The sequence below is a fragment of the Triturus cristatus genome, chromosome 8 (genome assembly GCF_964204655.1).
Source record: "Triturus cristatus chromosome 8, aTriCri1.1, whole genome shotgun sequence".
NCBI lineage: Eukaryota > Metazoa > Chordata > Amphibia > Caudata > Salamandridae > Triturus > Triturus cristatus.
The window spans coordinates 79,321,436-79,346,468 of record NC_140591.1 but is presented as its reverse complement, the minus strand read 5'-3'; the positions used below and the strand labels follow the sequence as shown (position 1 = coordinate 79,346,468).

The 25,033-nt window shown below is 47.0% G+C and overlaps 1 protein-coding gene across 2 annotated transcripts in view; it reads right to left on the bottom strand.

Moving 5' to 3' along the window:
• GSK3B (glycogen synthase kinase 3 beta) overlaps window positions 1–25,033 on the bottom strand; it is a 702,432-nt gene that overhangs the window by 410,872 nt on the left and 266,527 nt on the right. For both annotated transcript variants that reach the window (XM_085621049.1, XM_085621050.1), the window contains exon 3: window positions 23,960–24,043. In XM_085621049.1, coding sequence (XP_085477175.1) covers window positions 23,960–24,043 — 84 coding nt within the window. The remainder of the gene's footprint in view (window positions 1–23,959; window positions 24,044–25,033) is intronic.

The following is a 25,033-nucleotide window of genomic DNA, read 5'->3' as shown; positions in this document are numbered from 1 at the left end:
AATCACTCTACATTGCTTCTAGCAGTCCTTAAAGAACCTGTGCAAGCTCTGGTTCAAAGATCCATTCCACCACTGCTGAAACAGTGCCCAGTACTTAATTTCAAAAGATCGGCAGTGAAACACCTCTAGATAGTAGGTGACAGCTGCCCCTTTCTGTCAGTTATCTGTAACATTTGAGAGGGGTAGCAGCTCCAACACGTTTTCTAGAGTTTTTCCCTGGCCTACTACGTTCATGCAAATCATTAATTTAAGTTGTACAAGTGTGAACACGAAAATGGGAGGTTTACAGAGAAATTTCCGAAACTGTACCAAACACATTATATGAGATTATGTGCAGATGGTCAATGTCCCATTTCCAAATGGAGATGTGTGGAAACGGGTGACCAGTCAAATTTTAAATGGAAATAAGCAGCTAGGTCCAGGATTAAGATAGCAGCAAACATCTTTGAGGTTTGCTGCCTGGCCCTCATAACCATGCACCTTATAGTGAGAGCATCTGTTCTTTTGCATGGCTGTGTAGCCCTGGAAAGAATGATGAAGGGTCTGGGTACAGGTGGAAAGAAATTTTAACCTATTACCACTAGATACAATTCTTACTTCATTCTCAGCAAAGCCAACAGATAATAGGAATTTAAGCCTTGCCTCAATATAGAAATTTTATTAGGGTGAATGTGGACAAATAATGCAGGCTGGAGAGAGAAATAACTAACAGTGCACCAATTTCAACCACAAAACTGGGGAATGAGGTTTTTGGGAGTTTTATAGTGCTCATTTTATAGGCAAGTGGCCTAAAGCATTGGGCCCAAAAAAAAGCAGTTGGGTCTAAAGATCCCAAATGAACGTGAAGAGGCATTTCTGAGTGGCTACATTAGCCAGATCTCTTACAAGGGAGAGTTTCCATCAGTTTTTTTAATCTACTGGTATCAACTGGACAGAGGGTAGACTGGATTATGGTGAGAAGACCACCAATGTGTAGGTACTCATTGCCCAGCAAAATAAGCACTCGCCATGCTTTTTTTTTTTTTTTGGTGCATGCAGCAGACCGGACTCACAGTGATGGAACAAATGCTACTGGCGACAGCATCCATCAAATGCTAAATTTACAGTGGTCAATGCTAGAAATTTCCCTCTGCCTATCTGGAATTATGGATGGCAAGGCCGTGGATTCTCTGGGCCATTCAGGAACAGATTTCATCTGAGCTAGTACCACTGCAGTCACCTAAGAGGGACATCAATCGGTGACGGCGAAGGGATGGCTCAAAGCTTCTACAACTGAATGGATAGCACAGACCAGCAGAACGGAGAAACATCAGAATGAATGAGAAGGGTAATGAGTCTTTCAGTGTGGATATAAATGGGTGACTTAGATAGACTAGGATACAAGATGATCTCATGGTCAACAACGAGGAGCCAAACTAGTCGTTTTTGGGTGAGATGCACCATAGCTATTTGGAGGTGGGGTGATTCACTAGTGAGGGTGTTCCCTTGCAGTGTTTGTCAGGCGTTTGGGCTACTAGCACAGGAATCTCTGGTGCTAACATTGGCTGGAGAGCATGAACAAATTAAAAGAACAGCAGCTGAATTCCTGCTTGCAGAACGAGGGGGTAGAACAATTCGGGCATTATTTTCTATAATACATGGATCCTGGTTCGAAGCTTGCTAGAAAAAGGATCCCCATAGCCGAGGCACAGGACGGAGATGCCGATGATTCCTGTAAATAACGGTACAATCGACTCCGAGAACAGTCTGCCTCAGTGGGGCTTTTAGGGTGGATAATAGAGCGTCACTATATTCTAAAGACTACATGGTTGGAAATTGTTACTAAGGCAGGGCTGCTGATTTCCTCTAAAGAAGAAACTAGAGTATCACACTGAACATATCAACTGCATGCATTTATATCTATTGACACACCAAGAAGGTTCATGGGCAGGGCACGAACACGGACTTTGAAGATAACCAAGGATGGGAGATGTTTCTATTTAAGCAATAGTCCCATTACGGCCTTAAATATAATATTACAAAATAGAGGTAACAAGGATGAGGTCAACCCACATGCCGGAGATGAGATCAAAAGGCACCAACAGTGTGAAATTGCCAGAATAACTCAAGCAATGTAAGTTCAAAATACCCCAAGGTCAGCCACAGAGAGTTGAGATTAGTAGTTGGAATATGAAATATGAGCAGAGGCCCCATAGTCTCACACAGATTTCACTATATGTAGGTGATCCTTTAGTGTCGGTAATAGAGGAGCAAACCTGTACTGCTCTAAGGGCATGATGGAAGAATGTATGAATTTATCTAGCTCAAATATGTGAATGGAAAAATATGCAGTCTCGCACAACAAATCTGGCATGATGCTTGTGAATCTTCATCAAAAGTAAAGTCATTCAGAATCATGCACCTCTGACTATAGATGCTGAGGGACATAATGAAAATTCTAGCGAAAAACAGGCTACATTAGATGACGGTATTTGTGGATATCTATGGGAGTCTCAAATCGTTGAGTTCCGGAATAAGGTCTTTAAGAAAATGGAGGCTATAACTGAACGTTCAAGTGAAACGCAGACATCCAAGAACAGACCCTGGGTAGGGTGGATTTTCATTTGTGCTGCAGCGGTGATCCTGCAGAGCTTTAGAACATGATTAACTCACAAATAAGGGGATGATGAGGTAAACGTAAAGCTGGAAGCCAAGTTATCCCATTTCCCTTCAACCCGGTATTGCCTCGAGAAACGCCCACGATTAAATTCAAACTCTGTGGATGACTGGAAAGCTACCCCAGAAAGAGGCTCTCATAATTACAAAGACTTGGTGTACTTCAAGAGCTCAATAATCTGGAAGTTGTGCATGTGGTCAGATAGAGTATAATAAAATTAATAACGGACGTGTTAAGCTGAGACAGAGAGCACACTCAGATGGGACGTTGGTGCATTATAAATGTTACAATACACACTTTCTCCCCACTCTTAGTGTAATCAGTTAAAAGTCTTTGCTGGCAGCCTTTTATATTATGAAACTGGACAAACTATTTCAAGTTACCTTATCATAACCGTGTTCACGCTGATAAACCGGGCAAGTGGAGATTTAAAATAATGATCAATGGCATTTCTAAAATAAAAGTAAAAAATGTGTATTAAATAAAAATGACCATATTACGACTGTGCTATTCTTGAAATGACAAAATGCCTTGTTACCCTGAAGGCTGGGGAGCCATACCTCTTCTAAGCTAGTTCATTTCAGCATTGGGGTCATCATTTGCAGATCTACTTCACCCCCTCTACACAATACAGCAAGGTCGCAGTGCACAGAGGAATACATACACGGATGAGAGGAGGAGACTCCTGTCCCGAGCCAACCCATTGCAAAGGCCTGGCCTCGGATGTGGGCTTTCCTCCTCCCAATACAACCAGGGGACTGCAGGTTCCCATGGCACCTTCAGCAAGAAAGCACAAATCAAAAACGTTAACCTTATTGAATTGTGAGAGACTGGATGGTGTATGAAATTATCCATCACATGATGACAAAGAACAGGGAAAAGCCTAGGCGAGAGAGGGCTAACTTATTTTTTTTTTTTTTTAGAGACATCAGGACGTTGCAAACATTGGACAACTATAGGAAAGCACCCTTTTCTACACATCAACAGATTTTGCATTTTTTATGAACTTTATTTTTGCTGGTTCTAGGACTCTATATACCGACATTTAGTGTAACAGTGCAATTTTTCTATACCTAAAACGTGTGCAGTAAAATTGTCTTATTTAACTGTCCAGTAAGTTATGGCTAGAAGAGGACATGCACCAGATGAGTGCAAGTTACATGTAATGTGGGCTAGAGTGCGTATTTACACCACTCCCTAACTCACCCCTAACTCACCCCTAACCATGTCCCGATAGCCCAGAGGGCCGAGAGCTTATTGTATAAAAATAGGACACACTAAATACCAAGGAAATGTACTCCGCCACAAAGAAAAGTTGCCAAAGCTGTGAGGAGAACTTGTGTCGCTGTATAGGACAAATTGAATTCTGATCAGGACTAGTTACGAATCAAATCCTTTTTTTATAATATTGCTTTGGAAACCATTAGAAACTTAATCCTTTGCTCTTTTTCACTTTTTTTTTTTTAATAAAACTCAAATTCAATGATGAAAGTAAAGTTTTGATAATGTGTAGTGGAAAGTAACTTTTAAAAAGTTTACTTTCTGCTGCAAGACACCAAACGGGAATCAAAATCAGCTTGGCATGCTTCCTTTGATGCAGTTTCTGTAATTAGCATCCCTAGCAAGACGGCCTCCTAGTATGCTATTCTGGAGAACAATGAACCCACGTCTAAGAAGACAAAAGCTGAGTAAACAATGACCCCTTACCAGGGACGAGTCAGAAGCGCAGGTACAGGAAAATATAGCAACAAGAAGGACTGCCGTGCGGATTTCAGTTGGTAAAATCAACCCACTTGAGTTCAATCGGGCCCTGGAAGTTTCTAGACCTATTCTCTCAGGGGATCTTGAGGATTGTCTAGTTGGATTCACTAGCTAGGTCTCTAATGCGGTGGACATGCTAGTTCCACAACGCTCTTCTAGGCTGTCCAGGGAATCTCCCTCCAAACCTTGGTTCAATCTAGACCCAAGAGCACTGAAACATGAATGCAAGATTCTTGAGCGTGCGTGACGTCGTAGCCACAATTGCCCGGTAGCTAAGCGGAAGCTCAGAACTAAGCAAAAAATCTACTATGAAGCCATAACATTGGCCAAAAGGCAATTCTACTCAGCCTGTATCGACTCGCCCAGAAACAATGCTAAAGAAATCTTTGCTATTGTTCAGAGTTTTACGTCCCCTTCGGCCCAAGCTAGTGTGTCTCCATCTTCAGTCACATGGTGCAACACTCTATCTTGCTTCTTTATGGAAAAGATTCGTACTATACAGGCGGCTTTTTCCTCCTGTGACAACGGTCCTGGGACAACTTCCGTGCTTCAATCTATTGACCTTGACCATTTCTTGCATGCGTTTAGGCCTGTGGACCTGCCTGACTCCTTTAGAATTCAAGGGTTTAAAGTCTGGCTCGCCCTCTGACCCCTGTCCTGCCATATTACTGGCAGCAGCTGCAGAGATCAACGCAGAAGTGAACAGCATTAACATGTCCCTTGAGGAAGCCGTTGTACCACAGGCTTGGAAGCAGGCTAAGATGTTGCCACTTTTAAAAAAGCAGTCATTGGACTCCCTTAGTCCAGGGAATTATCGTCCTATTTCCCTCTTACGTGCTCTGGCCAAGGTGTGTGAGAAGGTGAGCTCATGGAGTTTGAGAGGGAGGGCCTTCTGCATCCCGCACAATCAGGGTTTTGGGCTTCTCATAGTACCAACTCGGCCCTGGTTGAGGTTTCGGAGGCCATCCGTGAGTGTTTGGACGCCGGCGGGAGGGCGGCATTAATTTTGCTGAACCTCTTGGCGGCTTTCGACATGGTCCCGCACTCACTACTCCTTGCGCGACTTGCCAGGATTGGTGTGTCGGGCTCTGTCTGGGGCAGACTCAGATCCTTCCTGGAAGGGCGGGTCCAGCTGATCTGGCTTCCACCGTCGTCCTCCTCCCCTCTGTCAGTGACAACCAGAGTCCCCCAGGAGTCCTCCCTTAGTCCCCTTCTAATATTTATGTCACACCTCTAATATATCTGGCTGAGGGCTTGGGGGCCAAGGTGATGGCTTATGCCGATGACACCCAACTGGTTTTCAACTGGGACAAAAATGCGGACTCTTCTCTCGGTCCAACATTGTGTCTCTTCTATTTTTAAATGGTTGGCGGCTGCACAACTCAAGTGCAATGAAGAGAAGTCCGAGATTCTCCTCTTTGGGAAATTTCCTTCACACTTCCGGGATTCTCTCTGGCCACCCGAGTTCCCCTCGCCCACTTCCACAGGGAAGCCCGCCAAGAATCTGGGGGTGTGGTTTGATGAGTCTTTCCTTTTTGACGCATATCAAGAAGCTGGCCAGTAATTGTTTCGGTCTTCTCAAAGCACTAAGGAAATTCTTTCCTCTCTTACCCCAGGCGGCGAGGGAAACGGTCAATTGTGCACTGATTTGGTCTCTGCTGGACTATGCCAGTGCCCTTTACATTGGCATCCCAGGCTATCGGTTGATAAAGCTCCAGGTGGTTCAAAATACGGCAGCCAGACTTCTTGGCATTTCCGCCAGGAATAGTGTCCGCCATCATTTGCGCTCACTACACTGGCTCCCAGTGATTGATAGAGTAAAATTTAAATTGCTGATTCTGGCCCACCGTGCTCTTCATGGCAGTGGCCCTTCCTACTTGCAGAAACGCTTCTCTTTTTATGTTCCATCTCGACCTCTGCGAACTATGTCCCTACGCTTCGCCCAGGTCCCTCGCTTCAAATACCAGAGGCTAGGAGGCAGCTCTTTTGCTTGGAAGTCCATTTTCTCACCCCCCCCGCACCCCTCACCCAAACAAGGCACCGCGCCGGGACACTCATGAGTATCTGTGCGCGTTATAAATCTATGTAGCATAACAGGTGTGTACATTCCCACAGCTCAGTGTTTCTCTGTCAACAGCACAAGAGAAAAATTATCGGAGGAAAAGGAGAGGAGGTGTCCGCTCACTTCCATGTGGTGATGTACACACCTCAGCCACTGAAATCATCCAGGAAGGAGGAGGCGGCTACATCTACCTTGAATGAGAGACCCTGGGAAGGTTTACAGAAAGCTTAGGAGAGGAAATGCTGAAAAGAGGTGGTTAGATTTGATGGGAAATTTGCTAGGCATGAGTGCAGGAAGTATTCCAAACACTCTCGTGCGCAGGATAAAAATGCCATCTCACTGCCACCTCCTCAGACAAGACCAGGAAGGACATCACAAGAAATAAGATTTTAACCGACTGCTTGGAAAGAAACTCGAATGACTCCTGATCTCCACTGGCATCAAGTACTGGAACTGCTCTCCAACTAGCATATGGCTGGCCCCTTTTGCCACATAGACACAAACAGCAGAGGGAGAATGACTCCATTGTGGGAAGAAGAGTAGGCTGGCCAGTAGTGAGGAGAGAATGCAGTTGACCTTGTGGGAGTTCTGGTGCTTGGGGGACTGCACTGAGGATCGAAGGCTGTAGGAGAAGCCTGGGGTAGCTTTATCATTAATAAGACATATTGTGCCAACTTAAATGATTGGCTCCGCGGTATGCAACATTGCACTAAAGCAAAAGAATTTGAGTTTGAAGCATGAGAAATTCTGGGCCTGTGATGGACACACTTTGTAGATGTTCGGCTGAACTTTAACTAAAACTGTAGCTAGTATTAACTTAATGTACAATTAAGTATAACATTCTGAATGATTTATCAGCCAGAAAAGTGATGCCATTACGTAGTTTGTCTGTTGTGTATTTCTAATATTCTAAAATATTTCAACTATGTATCATTAAAACAAATATTGGGACTTTTGACTGTAGCCGGAGCCCAGGGCAGAGAGATCCATCTCAACTGTGCCTCACGTCCAACAGAAGAGAAACAAAGATTGAAAGCACAGGAAAGTATTTCTGCAACACTTTTACTCTGCACCATTCACCTCCTGGGCTCTGTAAACGTAGACAGTTTACTAGTAACTAACTTTAACCCCATGCAAGAGCAGGCTATTGTAGCTATTCTGTAAATACAGCAGATAAACAAGACTGTGATGTTTAAACGGCTATTGTTTTAAGTGCATGTCTTTGCTGTTTTGCCTTCAAACTTTAAAAAGCCTCTCTCTGGTTCCTTTATTTTGTTTTTAACCATTTTGTGTCTTTTCCTCTGACTACCTTTTCAAATTTTCATTAGTTCAGTAATGCTACTGTGTTGTGTTCTTAATTGCAGTATTGTCTGGTACTCCTCGAACTCTCATGCATTTCTCTGAGGCACACAACATTTTTTCAAGTTAATAATTTTTGACCAAGTTATTATGACCAGGTTATTTTGACGAAGCTATAATATGGAGTAAAGTGTGTATTCTTACTTTATGGGCATGTTAAAATCCAGGATTTTGGTAACACGCACGGGATCAAACACTCACTGGAAATTCCCAAGATCAACTTGGAATCTTCTAGCTTTCACTCATATCTGCTTCCATATCGGTCATCCCCGTGAGAGATGTATCACCCATTCTACCCCCCCCCCCCCCCCAAAAGTCAGTAGGGAGTATGGAAGTACAGCGCCCCTGCATGTTCTAATATAGATGATTCACCATGTAAGCGGCCATCAGGAACACCTTTCCATGGAGTGGTGTGTGAATGTGCGGCCTAGAATTCAATAGTCGGAATGAAAGGGGGGGGGCTGGGGGGGAGGAGGGGGGGGGGGGGGAGGAGTATACTGTCCCATGACAGAAGATTCAGATTTGCAATAGATTATAAACCAGCATCGTAGGGTCCGGATCAAAGCTAGCCCACACATCAGTGTGTGTTTCATATTAGAGAAAGAGTCTTTGCTTGCCCCGGACGAGATCAACCACCAATGCAAAACAAAGCTGTGTAAAAAGTAGGTATTAGGACAAAAGGTTAGCAAAAGTTGAAAAATTGTGATCTTTTCTTGCCCTAAAAACAGGAAGGCATCATTCAGTCAACAAAATGCCAGTGCACATACAGCAGAGTCACTGAGCACCACAGTGCTTCTTGGTACTACAAAAATAGTTTAGGACAGCAAAAGGATCCTGGTCCTGTGTGCGGAAGGGTCCCATCCACTGGGGTTGAGGTGGTTTGCTACTGGTGTCCGGCGCTTGGTCCTACTGTGGTTTTCCAAACAGGGCCAAGTACTCCCCTTTCTAGACTGGACTCAGGGCAGCAAGAGCGGGCACGGTCAGGCTTCACAGAGAGGTAGTGTGGGGGTGCACAAACTCCGGATGCAACGATTAACCAACAGACACAATAACGTCAATGGTCAGCCCAGTGCTTGGCTTGAAGGAATATGCTACTTACCAGTATGCATCTGTTCTTGGCATGTAGAGCTGCAGAGTTGTACACTTAGCATAGATCGCCATCTGGTGTTGGGCCCGGATGTTTGCAGTTTGTTTTTCTTCTTGGACAGTCTTTGGAAGTCACGAGTTTGGTGACTCCTCCTTCGGTCCGTACTGCGCATGGGCTTCGGCTCCATCCTCAGATTGTTTTTCGCCAACAGGGAAATGATGGAGCGTAGTAATAACAGTGAGAAACCCATGTGTTGTATCTAAATAAGATGTACTGGAACGGATACAGGTAGCCGGGGAGGCGGGTGGGCGTGTACAACTCTGCAGCTCTACATGCCAAGAACAGATGCATACTGGTAAGTAGCATATTCCGTTCGAGGCATATGAGCTGCAGATTGTACACTTAGCATAGATTATATAGCAGTACCCAACCCTAGCGGCGACCACCGGTATCCGTTGCAGCTGTTTGAAAAAGTGTCTTTAGTACAGCCTGGCCCACCCTAGCTTGCTGCTTGGAATGCACATCTACACAGTAGTGTTTTGTGAAGGTGTGCGGTGTAGACCATGTGGCTGCCTTGCAGATGTCATCTAAGGGTATATTCCCTAGAAAAGCCATAGAAGCCCCTAACTTTCTTGTAGAGTGGGCTTTAGGGGGAACAGATAATGTTCTCTTTGCCTTTTGATAGCAAATTTGTATGCATTTTACAATCCACCTAGCTATCCCTGATTTTGAAATGGGGTTGCCTTTATGTGGTGGAGAGAAGGAAACGAACAATTGTTTAGTCTTCCTGAAGGGTTGCGTTCTTTGTATGTAGTATAGTAACGCCCTTTTTACATCAAGCGTGTGTAAGGCCCTTTCTGCAACAGATTGGGGTTGCGAAAAGAAGACAGGTAATTCCACTGATTGATTGAGGTGGAAGGGGGAAATGACTTTGGGCAGAAACTTCGGATTTGTGCGAAGTATGACCTTGCTGTGATGCATTTGTATGTAGGGTTCCTGTATGGTGAACGCCTGTATTTCACCAACCCTTCTAAGGGAAGTGATAGCTACAAGGAAAGCTGTTTTCCAGGTGAGAAACTGTAGCTCACATTTGTGCATTGGTTCAAAGGGCGGACCCATTAGACGTGTAAGAACCAAATTTAGATTCCATACAGGGGAAGGTGGTGCCCTGGGAGGAATTACTCGTTTAAGGCCTTCCATGAAGGCTTTAATAGCGGGCACTCTGAAGAGTGATAAATGCTGCCTGTTTTGTAGATAGGCAGCGATCGCTGCTAGGTGTAGGCGTATGGATGAATATGCCAGGTTACACCTGTGAAGATGGAGCAGATAGCATATTATGTGCTGTATGGATGCATCTAGAGGGTTGATTGTATTGTTACGGCAGTAAATTACGAATCTTTTCCACTTTGCGGCATAGCATGCTCTAGTGGTAGGACGTCTGGCTTCCATGATGATGTTCATGCAATCAGGGGGAAGGTTAAGGTATCCGAATTCTAGGATTTCAGGAGCCAGATCGCCAGGTTGAGCTGAGCTGGGTCCGGGTGCCTGATTTCTCCATGGTTCTGGGTTAGGAGGCATGGGGATAGATGCAATTTTTGATGTGGTACCACTGACAGTTGTAGTAGCGTGGTGTACCACGGCTGCCTGGCCCACGTCGGAGCTACCAGAATGAGTGTGAGGGAGTGCTGTTGTAGCTTCCTGACCACTAATGGAATTAGTGGGAGAGGTGGAAAGGCGTATGCAAATCTGCCTGACCAGTTCATCCATATCGCATTGCCCTTGGACAATGGGTGTGGGTATCTGGCGGCGAAGCTTGGGCATTTTTTGTTTTCGTGGGTGGCGAAGAGGTCTATCTGAGGATGCCCCCACTGTTGGAAGAATGGGTGAAGAACTTGTGGATGCAGTTCCCATTCGTGTAGTTGTTGTGTTTGTCTGCTGAGCAGATCTGCCATGGTGTTTTGTACGCCTGGAACGTGCTGTGCCAGGAGAAAGATGTTTTGGGGAATTGCCCATCTCCATATGCTCTGGGCTAAGCGGGAGAGCTGGGGAGAGTGTGTCCCCCCCTGTTTTTGTATATAATACATCGCAGTCATATTGTCTGTGCGAATGAGGACTGCTTTGCCCGAAATCTGTTTTTGGAAAGATTTTAGGGCTAGAAAGATCGCCAAGAGCTCCAGGTGGTTGATGTGGAGCGATTTTTGCTGTGGCGTCCATAGACCTTGCATGGTGAGGTGTAGGAGGTGCGCTCCCCAGCCGGAGAGCGATGCGTCCGCTGTTAGAATCACCTGAGGAACCGGGTCCAGGAACGGCCGCCCTTTGGAAAGGTTTGTGGTGTTCCACCACTGCAGAGAGTGATGTGTGCGGCCGTCCACCAACACCAGATCCGTCAGCTGACCCTGGGCCTGGTTCCACTGTTGTGCTAGGCACTCTTGAAGTGGACGCATGTGGAGTCTTGCATGGGGCACTATGAAGATGCAAGACGCCATCATTCCTATGAGCTTCATAAACACTCTTGCTGGAAGAGAGTGTTGAGGAAGGAATGTTTTGCGTAAGGCTTGAATGCTTGTGATTCTGGCTGAGTTTGGATAGGCAATACCCTTGGAGGTGTCTATAGTGGCCCCGAGATATTGCTTTGTGTGAGATGGTATGAGGTGGGACTTTTGGTAGTTCACCGTGAAGCCTAGCTGGTGGAGCAGTTGGATGGTGCTGTTTGTATGCTGCACACATTGGTCGTAGGACGCGGCTTTTATCAGCCAGTCGTCCAGGTAAGGGAAGACGTGAATGTGTTGACGTCTGAGGTGTGCTGCTACTACTGCTAGGCATTTGGTAAACACCCGCGGTGCGGTGGTGACCCCGAAGGGGAGAACCGTGAATTGGTAATGTTGCCCGTCCACCACGAACCTGAGGTATTTCCTGTGAGAGGGGTGTATTGGAATGTGAAAGTATGCGTCTTTCAGATCCAAGGTTGTGAGAAAGTCTCCCTGGCAGAGGAGTGGGAGGACTTGCTGTAGGGTGACCATGTGAAAATGGTCTGAGTGTATGTAGGCATTTAGAGGCCGGAGGTCGAGAATGGGTCTGAGGGTCCCGTCTTTCTTTGGTATTAAGAAATATAGGGAGTAGACCCCTAGATTTTGTTGATTGACGGGGACCTGCTCTATAGCGTGTTTTTGGAGGAGTGAGAGTACCTCTTGTTTGAGCAGTGTGGAATGTTCTTGAGACATTGGACGGTGCCTTGGTGGGATATTGGGTGGGGTAGATGTTAGTTCGAGACAGTACCCTGACCGAATGATTTGGGTTACCCATTTGTCCGATGTTATGGACTCCCATACGTGGATAAAGTTTTGTAGTCTGCCCCCGACCGGAGTGGAATGGTCTGGGGGGAGCGGAGGGGAGTCATTGTGCGGGGGGGGTGGCAGAACGGGTGTTGTTGGTTTTGCCCCTGCCCTTATTGTTGTTACCCCTGTAACCACCTCTCTGATTGCCCTTTGAAAAGGTATTTTGAGGAGGGGACTTGTAGGAGGTAGAGGCGTTATCGGTGGAGGAGCCTCTGCCTGTGCCACGAAAGGACGAGCGTCGAAAGGAACGCTTGGAGGCTTGTGTTTGGAGTGCCCCCATAGACTTTGCTGTGTCTGTGTCCTTTTTCATCTTTTCCAGCGCTTCGTCTACCTTTGGCCCAAAGAGTGTTTCCTGGTCAAAGGGGTGATTGAGTATGGATGCCTGGACTTCAGGCTTGAAACCTGAGATCCTGAGCCAGGCGTGGCGACGAAGCAGGACACTGGTATTTATGGCCCTAGAAGCAGTGTCGGCTGCATCGAGGGCACACTTAATGGAGGTGTTTGTAATTAGTTTACCCTCCTGTATCAGGTCATGAGCCTTGTGCTTGTATTTTTCTGGAAGGTGCTGCATAAGAGCCTCTAGTTCGTCATAGTGTGCTCTATCATATCGCGCAAGCAGTGCTTGTGTGTTTGCAATGCGCCACATGTTTGCAGCTTGGGAGGCGGTGCGTTTACCAGACGCGTCCAGAAGTTTAGATTCTTTGTCTGGCGGTGGGGCATCTCCTGAGGATTGGGAGTTAGCCCGCTTTCTAGCTGTGGAGACAACTAGGGAATCTATGGGAGCAGGGCCCTTGATGTAAGCAGGGTCTGTGGGTGCCGCCTTATACTTCTTCTCTATTCTAGGGTTCAGTACTCTGGCTCTGACAGGGTCTTTGAACACCTCTGTAGCGTGCTTGGTGACACCCTTAAGCATGGGTAAAATGGAAGTGGATTTGTCTTGTATATCAAATGTATCCAGTAGGAAGTCTTCTTCTACTGGTTCACTGTGCATGTCCACCCCATGGTAGTGTGCTGCTCTCTGCACTAAATGGTGAAACCCTAAGGAGTCCTCTGGAGGAGACGGTCTTGATGGGTATAAGTCGTCCTGAGGTACATTGGGTATATCAGGGTTATTGTAATCCTCCCATGGATCTGGGGTCCCTGGTGGAGTGGGATCCATTGGGGTGTCCGCCGGGTAATTGTCCGGATCCCCATCATCCGGATCTGGGGATGGGGTCGGATCGTAGTGAGGTACAGGTGGCGGAGACCTGTGAGGTGGAGGTGGTGGAGGAGGTGGAGGGGGTAGGGGAGGCGGTAGTGGGGAGGGCACTCTGAGGGGAGAAGTAGCAGAGTCCTTCCTTTTGGGTGGAGGAGGAGGAGCCGGAGCATCAAGGCGTCTTTTCTTGGTAGTTAAAGTCAAAAGCCCAGTCTTAGGATCTTTGGACAAAGTCTTTTGTAAAGGGTCTGGTGTAAACAGAGCCAATGGTGTCGAGTCGTCTGTCGGCACCGGTGATTTCGGAACCGGGGGTTTCGATGGTGTGTGTGCGCCATGCTTTTTTGAGGTCTCCGGGTGTTTCGGCGTCGAATGATGTTTCGGCGCCGGAGCATCGGTGCCGACAGATTTGTGTTTGTGTTTGGTCGGCACCGAGTGTCCAGGCTTCGGCACCGGTGGTTTCGGAGTCGAGCTGGATTTTGCAGTCTTCGGTGCCGGATGCTGTTTTTCGGCACCGGGTGTCGGCTGGCTCGATCCCGAGCTGCCATGAGACTTTGGGAGCTTCGACACCGGGCCCGAAGGTGGGGTGATCTAAGTTTTGGTTTTGGTTTTGCCCAGGCCGGCAGGCGAGGGAGTAACCTGAGTCTCTTTGGTTTTCGGCGTGGGGGTAGGAGGGGGCATATTACTCACGGCCCGCTGCGCTGGTGTAATGTCCTCCACGTCGGAGTCGTCGGCCTCGGAAGCGCTGACGACGTCTTCCTCCTGTTCGGTGTGTGTTTGCCCCAAAGCTTCGGCGTCGTCTCCGAAGATGTCCGGTGGAGCTGCGGAGGATGAGTGCGCCATGGTGCGTCGAGCTCTTCGATCTCGGATGGTCTTCTTCGATCGAAAAGACTTGCAGGCGGGGCAGTCTCTAGCCTCGTGTTCCGGAGAGAGGCAAAGGTTACACACCTGATGGAGGTCGGTGTGGGGAAATTTAGACCCACATTTTGGGCACTTTTTGAACGGAGTCCTTTCCATCGGCCGGGACCGGAGTCGCGGAGGGCCCGAAGGCCGGTGTCGATGAACGGGATGGAGAAAGTGCCGCTTCGAGAGATGAAGATGATGAAGGAACTCGAAGAATCGAGGATTTTCCGTCGAGGCTGGAACCGTAGAAGTTCAAAGCCGGAGCACGAAGTATCACATCCGAGCCCGATGGCGGAAAAAAACAATCTGAGGATGGAGCCGAAGCCCATGCGCAGTACGGACCGAAGGAGGAGTCACCAAACTCGTGACTTCCAAAGACTGTCCAAGAAGAAAAACAAACTGCAAACATCCGGGCCCAACACCAGATGGCGATCTATGCTAAGTGTACAATCTGCAGCTCATATGCCTCGAACAGTACTTTTTAATAACAGCAGTGCTAAATACTATGCAATTTAATCCAGAATACTGGGCAATGATACTGGTAACAATGCCTCCTTGTGGTGCTCCATCCGCTTATTTCCTTCGTGCTAACCCAGCAGTTAGGGCGGTGGCATAAATCACGCTCAGGTGCAGTGTATATTACTCAACTAGACGAATGCATAATTTGTTCACATTGATCAACTTTCTTATTCCCGGTGGTGTAGTGAGTAACGCATTTAGTCCCTCACACTCCTGCCGATCGCATACGGCAGCCTCACCATCCTTTAGCAGGTGGAGGCCCAGGGTGAGCGTAGACAGTCTCGGGGCCTGATAAGCAGACACGGTGAAGCCTGCGCTAACAAACAAACCCCAACCGCTGGTTGCCAGTACAAGCAAAGCAGACTCCTTCACCACTGCATATGAGCAAAACGTTTAGAGAACTTTCTATACTGGAAGAAATCTGAAAAGCATCCTTGGTAATATGGAGGAAACCGCGCTGAGATAGCACGAACAGGTGGGCAGCATCAACAAACTTCAGAATATATTTAAAGAGTCTAAATGTACTTTATTTCTGAAAAACTGGAACCTTTTGCCGATTAAATAAGTGCTCAGTACAAAAAGTAAAAGGTTACTTGCACCTAGATTCTAGCACCAGGTGGGTAGCTTTACACCCAAAATATTCTTCAGCAGCTTATTCTAGGGCTTCGTGAGGCCATGTAAAAATCAATCTGTTTGTAAAGCGCTTAGCGCCAACATTTTGCCCATTTTCACTTTCTTGTAACTGCAGTGATTTGCACAAGATAATTTACTCCAACTGGGCAGGTGAGTTTAAGAGACCGATCTAATGGGTTAGGAGTGACAACTTGGGAACTAAACATGGAGTCGGAGTACAAGAGGCCAACCCCCGTATCCTCGCCTGCGGATGGACCTGATCTTCGGAATCTCAGAGGTATCCCTCTTCATGGTGTCCGTGCTATTGCTGTGCGAATGGAAAACCAAGAAAAAACGCAGTGAATAACTTTCTGATTAGCACATCAGTGGCCCGTCCAATCAGAAGCCAGGCACTGGTGACTTCTGAAAGCATGGAAGAATTCTCCCACTGCCCGTGCCAAAGTTCCATGTCTTTCCACAGAGTCACAGCTTCGGAGGTCTGGGTGGGAGGGTTGACAAGACGCCAATTTTTCCCTTTAAAAGTATGGCCCTAAAAAAGAATGAGCCACCGGAAGTGGTGGAGGAACCATGGCATCCGCATTCACGAGCCGCATGGCTGGAAAGCTATTTTTGGACAATTGCTCACTACCTAGAAAAGAGCTGCGGCATATAAAAATATTTAAGTCCCACGCGGGTGTATCCGTTTCACTCACGGAAAAATTGCTAGAGTCTGGGCTGCCCTCTCAATGCCTCTTCAAAATAAGTCTGGCTCTCGGCTAGAAAGGTCAGGGTGCAAAAAAACACGGCAACAGAATTGAATAGACTCCGAAGCGTTTTTAAAGAGTCGTTTGGACAGAGGGGAGGGGAGCTGCTGTATCTTTAGAATGATACGACCTTGGTGGTTTTCAAAGCAGTTAGAAGAGCTCAAGGGGCCGGATAGAGAGGGGGTCAAAGGAAGCTGGAGCAATACTTAATGAACAGGAAAGGGTGGACTCCACGGTGGAACCGAGAGCAAAAAAAAAGGATAATGCGAAGAAAAATGCAAAAAATCGCGCCCTATTCTAAAATACACAGCGAAGTAAACAGACGAACATCACGTGTCAGACGAAAACCCACTGAGACAGGAGCACTAATACACAGTAAACACATTAAGATCATGAATAATTAACGAGGACTGACCTAAAAACACGCCAATAACATTCCCTATGTTCACGAGATAGTTCAATGCGAGACAGTAGATAGAGCTGTACATACATCACCTGGTGAAATAAGATTCCAGGCGCCCCCTTTTTGCGGGGTGTCAGTCACAGACATATAGTTCTTTAAAGAGGAAGCTACAAGCGAGGCATGTGCTTTCTGCGCCCACAAGCAGGTACTTGACATCACTTATGGAGGGCACGGAACAACAATTAACTCCAGTGCTAAGAACTGGCATAGCACACCACCTGCCCTCAGACCCTTCCTTCCGGAGCTTCACGGATTGCCCCCACAATGTAGCTGTATGCCACCACAACAACAATTCAGGGTGCTTCTGTGACGGCCCCGGGTCTCTTGGTAGAGAACTTCTGAGAAGTACCTAAGACCATAGGGTTATTTCACAGTTTTCAGCGGTTTTCTGCACCTATCGGATTGCAACAATAGTGTAAGTCGCTTTTTCAAAAGAAATGAGACCAGAATTTACACTTGGTTGACATTTATTAATTTCATTGCCTTGTAGAGCGCTGGTTTGTACCTAGTAACCAATGCAACAAGCATTTGCAATGCAATAGGTCTCGCATTATACCAGTGTGAGCAGTTGGCATTGCTAATAATAATGCAACACTAGCTATTGGCATTGTAAATGATGCCATTTATTTATGTGTTTGTTTTATAAAATAGATAAAAAAGGCATTGTCATGAACAATGACAATAGCTAAAACTTTTGCAAATGCGAGACCTATTGCATTGCAAATGCTTGTTTCAGAACTGCAGGCTTTTTAAAGTTTTAGTCACTACTCAAAATGAAATCCATTTGATCAGCGTTGCCAGTGCTCCTTTATGTTTAATGCCCTAAATGAAACACAATGTCCGAAGCAGATTGCTAAACCGCATCTCCAGCCCCGATCACAATGTCTCACTTCATGCTGGACAGTGGGCACCCTGTTTATATGCAGCGCCAAGACGGGGTGAACTAATGCAGACTGAGGTCTGTCAGCCTCCGAGGCTCAAAGCATTCCTTGCAACAGTCCGCTGCGCCAAGGTATTGCCATGTGTAAAGCACACACTCTGCAACAGCAAGTGGTTTCAAAGTTGGGGGCGACTTCCAAAACGTTCCCAAGGTGTTCGTGTTTGGTGACAGCGTATTTATGCTGACAGCCCAAAAAAACGCGTGTGGTTGTGTGTGGGTGGTTGTGTGTTTGTGTGGCTGTGGTTGTGTGTGTGGCTGTGGTTGTGTGTGTGTGGTTGTGTGTGTGGTTGTGTGTGTGTGTGTGTGTGTGTTTGTGTGTGTGGTTGTGTGTATGTGTGTGTATGTGTGTGTGGTTGTGTGAGTGGTTGTGGTTTTGTGTGCGTGTGGTTGTGTTTGTGTTATTGTGTGTGTGGTTGTGGTTGTGTGATTGTGGTTGGGGGGATTGGGGAGGGCAGAGGTAGGGAAGGAGAATGGAAGAAAGAAGAGGAAAGGGGATGTAAAATTATGGAAACAAGCATCCTAGGACCGGTTTGGGCTGGACTGTACCCATGAGGCACAGGGTCAAGACTGATTTGCATATAGCTGTGTCTGAACTGGGGTGGCGAAGTGAGCTAAAGAACGATGAGGGATTCAACCTCATCTCCTTGTGTTTGCTTTGTACCTAGTAACCAGCACTAGCTTGTACAGCGGTGGTTTGTACCCAGAAAACAGGGGTGGAGCTTGTACAGCAGTGGTTGGTACCCAGAAACCAGCACTAGAGCCTGTACAGCGGTGGTTTGTACCGAGAAACCAGGACTGGAGCTTGTACAGCGGTGGTTTGTACCCAGAAACCAGCACTAGAGCCTATACGGCGGTGGTTTGTACCCAGAAAACAGCACTGGAGCTTGTCCAGCGGTGGTTTGTACCAAGAAACCAGGACTAGAGCTTGTCCAGCGGTGGTTTGTACCCAGAAAACAGCGCTGGAGCTTGTACAGCGGTGGTTTGTACCCAGAAACCAGGGCTGGAGCTTGTACAGCAGTGGTTTGTACCCAGAAAACAGCCCTGGAGCTTGTACAGCGGTGGTTTGTACCTAGAAACCAGCACTAGAGCCTGTAGAGCAGTGGTTTGTACCCAGAAAACAGCCCTGGAGTGTGTACAGCCGTGGTTTGTACCCAGAAAACAGCCCTGGAGCTTGTACAGCCGTGGTTTGTACCCAGAAAACAGCCCTGGAGCTTGTACAGCCGTGGTTTGTACCCAGAAACCAGGACTAGAGCTTGTGCAGCGGTGGTTTGTACCCAGAAACCAGGACTAGAGCTTCTACAGTGGTGGTCACAACAAGTGATTTAAAAAGGGATGGCTGATCAGGCAACCCTTGACAACTTGAAAGATACCCCTTAACTGTCACCACAACTGTCACCACAACAAGGCCTTGCTGCGAGAGAGAGAGACAAAACAATAAAATGTAAGACAACTTCGTAGGTAAAGCCTGAATGTTAGTGCAGGAACACAAGACAACAAATTCACCCAGCGTCCCACATATACTGTTTCAGTGGAGGTCCTCCCAGCTGCCAGAATGACACCAACTACTTCAGGAGGAAGATCAAAGGCCATCAACTGTTGCTGTTAAACCTCTACATATGGAGGTGTAGGCTATACAGGCTTGGGTGCAGGACTCTGCTCTGCTGCTGTGACAGAAGGTCCCTCCGAAAAGGCCGCAATATCGAAGGACAGATGCTTAAGCCCATAAGTTCCAGATACCACTTTCTCCTCGCCCAGTTCAGAGCCACTAGGGTGACTTTGGTCTGGTCTCTTGAATTTTTCAATACTCTGAGCAGGAGAGGTAGGGGTGGAAAAGCGTACAGGAGTCCCGAGCCCTAGTACAGGCAAAAGCCTCTCTCCAGGGGAGAACTGCCTTGGAAACTCCAACATGTCAAAAGCGTGGGCACTGCACATTCCCTGAGATGGCGAATAGATCGAGCCAGGGTTATACGCATTGGTGAAAAAAGCTCTTTGCCACATGCAAATGTAACTGCCATTTGTGATCGGCCAGACGTTAACTAAGTTTGTCCGCCCTGGCATTTAAAGATCCTTCCAAGTGCTGGTTGATCAAGAAGATGCTCCGAGTGTTCAGCAACTCCTGGCACAGAACCAATGGCCCCACGTAGCCCAATTAGTAGCATATAGCAGTCATGTGGTCTATGAGCACCTGTACCTAATCCTCTCCCGATTGTCCGAAGGAACGCCTTCAGGTCCAAGTGAATCACTAGTAACTCCAATAGGATCACGTGGATACAGATCTCTGCCAGAGAGCATTGTTCTCAGATCTACACCTATTCCAGATGACCTCCCCAACCCAGCAATGATGCATTTGTTACAACTATTATTTCTGGGTGGGGTAGGGACTCCAACTGCGATTGCAGTCGAACTGCGACCACTGCAGATCTTCTGCAGTCTCCTCTGACACCTGGATGGAGTCCAAAAAGTCCCTTTGGTGATAAGCCAGCATGTGCGAGTTGGTGAGGTGCACAAGCAGGATTCAAGAGGCCAAAAGCCTTAGAGCTGCTCTCACGGAGACAGAAAAAAGGTTGACACATTTGGATCATAGCACAAACATCCTGGACTTGTTGGGGCAGAGGGAAGTTTTGGATGCACACCATTACCAGGATGGCTCTGGTGAAGAGGAGCCGTTGTGAAGGAGTCAGGTGTGACTTTGGCACATTGATGGAACGGCACATTGATGGAACAACTCATTGATGTTAACAGGTTGGCCACGCTCTAGAGATGGTTTACAACTGTGAGGCGAACTCACCTACAGCAACCAGTTGTTGAGGAATAGGAAAACTAGTATTCCCAACCTCCACAGAGGAGTTGTACCATCACCATTGTGAAAGCCCAAGGTGCACTGGTAAGGCAAAAGGGGAGCATCAAGAACTGAAAGTGTTCTTGGCCTACCTGAAACCACATGTAACACATGTAGGACTGCTGGATCGGAATGTAGAATTAGGCATTCTGAAAATCAAACACTACCATCCAGTCACTAGGATCCAGGGTAGAGAGAACTTGTGCCATGGTGAACATTTCGAACTTGTCCTTCCAGAGAAAGAAGTTCAGAGGGTGAAGATCTAGGATGGCGGCAATGCTTCCATCCTGTTTTTGGCACCAGGACTAACGGGAGTAACAGCCAGTCCCCGATCTCTGATGGTGGCACGCTATGGCACCGTTGGCAAAGTGAGCTCGAACTTCTCCTCGGAGTATGGACAACTGGTCCTCCGAGAAGTATTGTGGAATGGTATGCAACCTCCCACCAGGTGACTGTGTGCTGGGTAGAAGGACTTAAAGTGGTTTTGCGGCAGCTTTCGTTTGGAGGGTTAGTGTTTGGTATAACACCAACACTGGATGCCTGGAAACTGGCATCCTGATCTTCTGCTTGTACACTGAAAGGACTGGGAGGCCTGTTTTTGAGGCACATTCTGCCGTTTCCTCTGCTCATATCCACTTCAAAAGCATCTGAGGGAGTAAAAATGTTGGGGGAACTGATGCACTGGTGGAGCAAGCCCAAGAGAATGAGTTGTTGCCTTGCTGTACTTAAAACATTCTAGGGCTGAATCTGCCTTGTCTCTATAGACATAAGTCCCATCGAAGTTTATGTCCTTTAGAGCCTGTTGGAGGTCGCTGGAAAATCCTGGAGTGGATCTAAGCTTGGTGCGTAAGCACCACATTGGTGCCGACACAGTCATTCATGTCCAGGCCAGATCCTTTAGAGTATTTCTCAGCGTCTTGGCCACCTTAAATAGGGCAATGTAGGTCTAGTCAAACGTCTTCTGGGACGGATGGAAAAATGTCTGCCAGCCTGGCCCACAGCTCATGACTTTCTCCTCAGGAGTCAGTGTTGACTGACCTTAGTGCGAGGTTGGCCTAGGAGATCATCCTTTTTGCAAAGGTCTCCACAAATTTTGACTCACTATCTGGTGGGGTAGTCTGAAACATACTGGAATTTACTCGGCTGATAGAGGCTTGCACTATTAGGCTCTTGGGAGAGGGGTGTGGCAGTAGGAAGTCAAGCCTGTGTCACCTTGCAATCTGCCTGGTGACTGGTGGGCAAGATCCTGGTTTTGACCACGTCCCAAACAGTGTCAATGTATCGTTGAATGCAGGATAGGCTCTATTATCACCTGCCCTGGGTGAAGCACCTCAGTAAAAACATTCTTGGTTTCAGTCAAGTGGAAGAGTTAAATCCAAGACTTCAGATGTTCCCTTCATCACAGTAGCCAAGGAGGCAGATTCTTAAGTGGCCATAGTAGGTACGTCTGAGTGGAGTCCAGCACTAGGCAAAGTTTTGAGGCTGCTGGTTTCCTGCAGGTCATAAAATCGTTTTTCATAATCATAAAGAGGTGATTGATCGTCATCATGGCCATATTCATGTAGGCGGTGTGGAAGCGATCCTGGATCAGACATTGGATAAGGGTAGATTCAGTACGATATTGGTGGAAGTCGCTCTGGGTCCACTTCAAAGTCCAAAAGGACAATGGACTACCCCGATATAGCCGATGCCATCAATGTAAAACGTAAATGTCCAGTATTTGTAAAGCGAAAACAATTACCCGAGGGAGTCAAGGCGCAGGGGGCCATAGGGAAGATTAAGGCAAGCGAGCTATTGCCCAGCGTCACATGGTGCTGGGCTGATCTGCCGCCGGCACCAGGGATTGAACTGTGAGCCCCTGGGATCCGGAGTCAGCTGCCCTGGCCGCTACACCACACCGCTTCACTTCGGGTTTGGGCTAAGATGTGGGCTGTGGTGCCACACAAGGTGTGGAGTGTGGCACAGAGTCTGAAGCCGAAACTGACCTCAGGACACGGTCTAATGGCACAGTCAGCATCAGGAATGGATCCACTGGCAGTAAACAGACTGTCACCAGCCCGGATCCCTAGGCTCCAGAGCAGCTCCCAGAGGGATCCGGTCAAGTACCAAATATTCGGTCCATGGCCTGTTGGAATTCCCTGATTTGTTGCAGTATCGCTACAGTGGTAGGAAGTCGGGTGCAGTTTTAAACAAGGTCGGAATTGGATTAAGGGTCAGAGAACGAGTTCGCAGCCTAGACATACCCGGAGCGCCCAGGAACTCTGAATGGTGGGATGAAGTGAAGGCATACTTGGACTGCTTGTGTTTTAGATTTCTTGACGTACCGATCAGTTACACCTTGAATTCAAATACGACCGCTCCATTTTTTTACTTCTTTTGATGTTCAGTGGATGGCTTTCATGTACATTTTCACACATCAATCTGAGGATGCCGTGCCGTACTTAAAGCCAAGACACCAGAGTCAGTGTGGGTCCATCACTGACATCTGCTTATGGAAATCCTTACACAGTTTGAACCATGTTATTTTATGTGGGAACATGTCCCTAGCACGTTAAGAATCTGAAGAAAGATCACCCAATATGCCCAGACGTGGATCCCTTGCTCACTGTGCCACTGGATTCAAGCTGGCCTGGCTGATGAGGGGTGATACCCCCGAAACTTGTCCCAGGATGCTTGTTTCTGGTCCAGGGGAGAACCTCGCATGGCAGTTTGGGATGGACTTCTCATGAGGAGCAGGGTCAAAACTGATTTGCATGTGTCTGGGTCCAAACTGGGGTGGCAAAGTGAGCAAAACAACGATGGAATAAACCCAGATCTCTCGACTGGGTGGGGGGGGGGGGGGGGTGAGTGGTTGAAAAGTTTCAGCAATCCGTCCATCATCTTTTGTTTGCAAAGAAAATTCACTGTCAAGGACTCTGACAGACAGAGCGTGCTCTGGACCCAGAGCAAAAGGGGCAGAAAGAAAGGAATGGACGTCAGCACACAGAGATGGAGCTGATATAGGGGCTCAAATGTCAAATCCAAGGATGTACGGACTAGACCTGGAGCTAGCTACTGGTGCGCATTGGAGATGCTATGAAAATCTTCTGAATCCACTCTGGCACCTGGGTAAATTCACAAGGTGAGGAATCTGCGGTTATTCGTTCCTATCAAAATGGACCGGCTCCTGCTCCTTCTTCCCCACTTTCTAATGAACAGGCAAAGGCACTTCCACAGTGTTCTGTAACTATCAAATGGTCATGACTGGTGCACTACAAAACACTTAAATATTTTACAAAGTATGTGCACAATAAAACCAAGAACAAATTAGACAAAATAGCCTCCAGTGAAAAACTGCCTGAATAGGTCCATAATCCTAATGTTTTGGGTCCCATATATCAGCAAATTCAGTAGCCAACCTTTTTAAAACAATATTTCTTCAGTCCTTTATCACAATTTTATTAAATCCCAGGGCAGTAGAAACCTACCTTCTCTCCACTGGAGTAGAAGAAGTACCGCAATCGGACAATGTTGCAATGGTCTAGCTTCCTCATTATCTGGAGCTCTCGGTTCTAGAGAAGAGAAAGCAAAGACGAGATTAGAAAAAAAAAAAAAAAAAAAAAAAAAACCACCATAAAATTAGGGTGGTCTTTCAATGTTAAAAGTTCTGCAAGTCCAACCAAAAAGAGGATTAAAGCAGTGACTTCAGTTTGGTTATTTGGTATACTGTAGCAGACTGGCGGGCGTACAAAACATTGACACAAATAAATGTCTAACAATGGAGATCTCAGGCTGATGTAGAAAAGGTGGTTTCTCTAGTTTGGATAGCACACCGGTTCCTCATACTTCCAGCTTCTGCCACATTCATGCCACACTAGAACTCGTTTGCTAACAATGCTCAGCAGGCTTGTATTCTCTGAGATCTATTTCATATAAAAAAAAAAAAATAGGTTTAGAAACTGAAGCACTATAATGACTCAAAACTGAGTATCTACAAGCTGGGTGCACCCCAAATATCTCCCTGGAAAGAGGGTCCCTTTGTTCCGTGACTTCTCAACTGGGTAGAACTCAAAGTAATTCATCGGGATCGGAGAAACTCTTTAAACTGCACCTAGATGGACCTAAAAGGCGACTAACAACAAGGATAATGTTACTTACCCAGTAAGCATCTGTTCTTGGCATGTAGAGCTGTAGATTCACATGCTTTGCATACTACTGCCATCTAGTGTCTGGTCCGGATGTTTGCAAGTTGTTTTCTTCAAAGAAGTCTTTCCAGTCACAATGTAAGGTGATTCCTCCTTTCGGTGATAGTGCGCATGGGCATCAATTCCATTGCTAGATTGTTTTCCCGCAAGAGGGTGAGAATGGAGTGAGTGAGTGTAGTAAAGAGATGTCCATGCGTGGATAATGTGAATACTGGGAACTGCAACTACTACAGGTGCCCGGGGAGGAGGCTGGGCGAATGTGAATCTACAGCTCTACATGCCAAGAACAGATGCTTACTGGGTAAGTAACATTATCTGTTCGAGGCATATGTGCTGTAGATACATATGCTTTGCAGA